Source organism: Vicia villosa, unplaced genomic scaffold, assembly GCF_029867415.1.
Source record: "Vicia villosa cultivar HV-30 ecotype Madison, WI unplaced genomic scaffold, Vvil1.0 ctg.000968F_1_1, whole genome shotgun sequence".
Taxonomy (NCBI): Eukaryota; Viridiplantae; Streptophyta; class Magnoliopsida; order Fabales; family Fabaceae; genus Vicia; species Vicia villosa.
In genome coordinates, this window is record NW_026705435.1 from 107,222 (window position 1) to 112,292 (window position 5,071).

The following is a 5,071-nucleotide window of genomic DNA, read 5'->3' on the forward strand; positions in this document are numbered from 1 at the left end:
GGTCACGTACCTAAATCCTTCTTCTTAGGCACAACCAATAGAATTAAGACAAATCATTAATTTATTTATAATTAAAAATTGGCACAACCAATAGAATTAAGACAAATCATTAATTTATTTATAATTAAAAATTGATAAAAAAATAGAACCATGTTTCATTAATTTTTGTTAATTAAAAATTTAATAACACATATAATTTATTTGAGAAATAATAGCATTAAAAAACTGCTCCAATTCAACCATGTTCTCTCTCCTGAGAAATTCTAGCGTACACAATTTTCTCATCTTTCTCTTTCATTATAATTTTCTTCTCAAAACCTCTATTGATTTTCTCTCTTACCATTGTTAAATTTATGTCTTTTCTAACTTGTAAAAAGCATTTGGGATTCAAGTAGAAGAAGTTACAGTAAGTTTTCTAACTTGTAAAAAGCATACGAAATTCAAGTAGAAGAAGTTACAGTAAGTTATATATCTATGCTATTGGTGCTATGTTTTTATTAGAATCTTTCTCAAATTATGCTTTTGTATTTTAGTTCCTATTTGTACAAATTATCTATTTTCCATGGCATATATATTTCAATTTTAAAGTAATCTAGGTTGTTATGTTATTGAAATCATAGTTGGATGAATTTATTGTTATTAACTTTTAATTTATGTTTATACAATTTGTAGAAGAAAATGGAGATCAATGAATGTCAAACTATTGAAATTGATGGATATAAAGACATTTTTCTTCATCAAGTTGTGAATAACAAAGATGAGGCTTATAATTTATATCAATCACATGCCTTCAAGACAGGTTTTAGTGTAAGAAAGGAGAAAGAGTTATATTATGATAATGAGAAAAAAATCACACGTTTCAAAGAGTTTTATTGTTCCAAACAAGGATTTAATAATAATGAATTTCAAGAAGAAATGACTTAAGAATAATGTAACTCTTTACCTTTTTTTTTTGAGGAGTAACTGTCAAATCCCTTATTAAAAGGCACTAGTTGAAAAAGGGCATAATGGCCGAGAGATACATTAAAACTAGGGGTGGCAAAACGGGTCCGGCCCGCAGGAAAAGCCCGTTTTACCCGCACTTTTTCGCGGGGCGGGGCAAGGTTTTAGGCCCGCTCTCTTTAATGTGTCCGCCCCGCCCCGCCCCCTTTTTTTGTGAGCTTTTGCGGGCATTTGTTTTTTTATAGAATTTTACTATTTTTAGGCCTAAAAAGCCGAATGCCCGCGGACTTTCCCCGCTCCGCCCTCACTTTTTTGCGGGGCGGGACAAGGTTTTAGACCCACACTGCCCGCACCGTCCGCCCCGTTTTTTCGCGGGCTTTTGCGGGGCGGGCCTAAATGGGACGGGCATGCCAGTTTGCCACCCCTAATTAAAACTGACTTTGTTAAGTTTTATAATTGTTAGATTTTTAGGTAATTGTAGCACTTATTTTTGAAAAAAAAACAATTTAATACTCCCTCCGTTTTTTATTATAAGTCATTTTGGTATTTTCACATATATTAAGAAAAATAATAATTGTTGTATGAAATAGAGAAAATATAAAAGATTTTACTAAATTGTCCTTCATTAACTGTATGGGAAAGACAAATTAAAATAATCTAAAGAAAGAGAATAATAAATGGTTAAGGGTATAATAGAAAAAATAGTATTAATGATTCATTGAAATTGTAAAACGACTTATAATAAAATAAAAAAAATTCTCCAAAACGACTTATAATAAAAAAACGGAAGAAATATGTGATAAGTGTAAATAGAGAGAGGGTAAGATGGATGGATGGATGATTATAAAATTATTAAGGACTTTTAGGAAAAGAGAGAACCATACTCTCTAATTTTAGTAGGAACGCGTCTTTAATTTAATTTTATTTGTGTTGACATCTCTAATCGGAAACCTTCACTTAGAGGTAATATATTTTGTCGGTTTACATCCTTCTCTCAAACTTTACGATGTCGGTACCAGTTTCTATTTCTTGAGAGAAGCAGGTGCCTAGGCTTCTTACATCATATACATTTTAAACTCTCTCATTTTTATGTGATGCAAAAGTATAATTTATTTGTTAGGACTTAGCACCTTGAAATAAACATATAAAGAAAAATGTCATTAATTACAGAGTTGTGATTGGCATGAGACCTCCCCATTCAACAAGTTTAATCCTAAAACAGACTTGTCTAATTCATTTGAAGTTACAAAGAAACCAACTAGTAGCTCTCACATAACTTGCACCAGAGTATGCAAGTACCATGACTATGAAATCACAGTGATTTGTTTCATCAAACACATCAATCTCTGACTCTTTTCTTCTGATTCTTGGACTTGCGAAACATAGTCCAGCATCCACCACGACTGTTCTCTCGCCTGTATTACATCCAAAAATTACTCAGTATTACATTAAAAAAACATGAAATTAACCGTTTCTTAATTTATGTATCATATTTCATAATAAACTAATCAAATATACTTTAACTCATGAATATTTCTACAATTAACTTCAAATTGTTCATCACTATAAACAAAACAATGAAACATACCTGCTGCTATTACTTGTTATTCTTCTGCTTCTGCTACTTCTGCTTTTGCTGCTACTACTTTTGCTACTACTACTAACAGAGCTTTTCAAGCTTCCATTACTAACAATACTAGATTCAGCAGCACTGTCATCACTCTCTTTATAAACCAAAGGAGTACTCTTCTTCCACCACTCCTTCTCCTTTACCGATCCATCAGAAATCGACGGTCTAGGCGAAACTTTCGACTCTTTCTTTTTCTTCTTTTTCTCTTTATTAGATCCCAAAGAAATAAACGGTAAAGCCACTTTCAGGTAAAAACCTCCATGATCAACTTTCTCATTTCTCTTCACAGGCACCTTCTTATCATCATCAACCTTCTTCTTCGTAGTCATCTTCTTCTTCTCATCTTCTGTATTATTATTATTTTCTTCTGTGGTGGTGAAAACATCCCTGTGGTGATGTTCAACAAGATCCTTCAACGAAAGTTCATAGTTTGATTCCGGCATGTTCCGAACCATTTCCATGAGTTCCTTTTGTCCTCTGATTATAGCTTCGGTTCTCGAAACCGGAGAAAGGCTTCTGTAATGCGGAGAGTTCATACCCCATCGAGGTTCTGGTTTTAGTTCTGTTTCATCGTCATCTATACCAAATTGAGGTTGTTTTAAAGGCCACATGTTATTAGAATTAGCAGATTCCCATGTTACATGTCGTGTTTCATCGTACAAATCGAATGAGTTCTTGGGGTTATGGTGTTTTCTTGTTGGATCAAATGTTGGATCAAACATGGTTTATGGTTCTGTTTTTTTTCTTTCTCTGTTTGTTGTGTGAATGGTGAAATGAAATGTGTGAAAGTTTGTGATGTTTGGTTAGTTTTGAAAGAGGATTATGATGATGTATTCAGCGATGTCATTAGTGGGATTTAAAGCGTGTTCATTAAATTGTTGGGAAATGAGGTTTTAAATTGGGGAATTAATTGATTGGGGTTAGAATTAAGTATGAGTATTTAATTTTTGCTTCTTAAAGTCAATTTATTCTAGATGGAAGTGGAGATATGTAGGCCATTCCCTTTCACATGTATCTCTTTTTTTCTTCTTCTTTTTTTTAATGTGCCCTACCTTTCTGGTTTCTATTATTTTTCTTTCACAAAATCAATTACTTTAAAAATATATAAAATTTTTGTATTATTACTATTATCTACTTTAATTTTTTTCTTATCTTTTTATTTAATAGCTAAAATTTTATATTTTCAAAGTGAATAAATAAATTGTAGATTAAATTCACGATTAGTAGTCAATTGTTTATTCCAATTAAATTTAGTTGACTTCACAAGAATTAATTTATTTTGATTTTAAAGGGATTTCACTCCCATAACTATGACATTTAGGACATTTAGGTTTTGTTTTGGAGTTTAGAGAGGAGAAAAACAAAAGACTTTGAAAATAATTTTTTTAAATTTTTTTATAGTTTTTGAATTTATTTGGTATAGAATATATCATTAACATATTTTTAGTTTTTGAAATATTATAACAACAAAAATCATATTTGAACAACTTGTTTAAGTCCTATAATACAATTTTTTTAGTTTCCCTAAATTAGGGGAATTTCAGTTTTTGAATAAAAGCAAATTCCCTAAAACTCTCCCCACTTAAGTCATTCTATTTTCTCCCTCGATCTTTCACTTTTTTCAAAACTCCCATTCTTTTCCCTTCAAACTCTCAACACAAACAGACGCACGCGCGCGCACACACACCATCATAGAACCAGAATTTGATGTCATCTGCTAGGTGTGGATTCATGAACCGGTGGTTCTGATCCCCAGTACGGTGGAACGAGGTGGACTACAAGGTTAGCTCTCCAACGTCCAAGTCAGTTCAAGATTCAAGATGAGGTACATGAAAAGTGGAAATTAGAGAATGTACATTGCTTTTTGTGTGAAATAACTTTCATACCTTGGGCCATGTGGAGTGAACTTGAGTTGAAGTAGGTCTTAGCTATTTGGGCCTTTGACCGGCCCAAAAAAGTTGCACCAAAGGCTTTCTCGAGCATTCAGTGAGTCGGGGAAACCTTTGTCGGTTGTGGCCGACCTCCAAGAAAGTTGTCTGATGCGAACTTGAAATGAAACACATGAAGTAATTTGAAAAAGTAGTGAGGAATCAACACATTAAATGCATTTACATCATTGAAACGCTTCGCTTATTTTTTATGACCTGTGGGCTGACGTGACTTGCTAGGGCATGGCATAGCTTATAGTGCACTTGAGTGAAAGTGAGTTCACTTGTATTTATAAAGAGGAATTCAATTGTTGACTCCGTAACTCCCCTTTCTCATTGATCTGGATCGTTCAATCGTCTTTGTCTACACATAAGAAGAATTGAGCACTGAGGGAACTTTTCACAATTCTTGACATTCAGGTTCATTCGTAGTCACTTTCATTAGTAAAAGTCTTCATCTGTTCCTTCCTGAGGATATTTATCATAGCGACTATAGTTTTTTATCAAAGTCTTTTCCTTTCTACGTTACTTCGCTCCATCAACCTCGCATTAACCAGGTACCCTTCTCAAA

The 5,071-nt window shown here is 33.1% G+C and overlaps 1 protein-coding gene across 1 annotated transcript; it reads right to left on the reverse strand.

Moving 5' to 3' along the window:
- Positions 1–2,279: 2,279 nt before the first annotated feature.
- Positions 2,280–3,464, reverse strand: LOC131632586 (uncharacterized). Its single transcript, XM_058903323.1, has 2 exons — positions 2,531–3,464; positions 2,280–2,357 (listed from the first exon to the last, which is right to left on the reverse strand). Exons 1-2 carry the CDS (start codon positions 3,292–3,294, stop codon positions 2,282–2,284), a joined length of 840 nt encoding a protein of 279 aa, XP_058759306.1. The 5' UTR covers positions 3,295–3,464; the 3' UTR covers positions 2,280–2,281.
- Between the last annotated feature and the right edge of the window lie 1,607 nt (positions 3,465–5,071).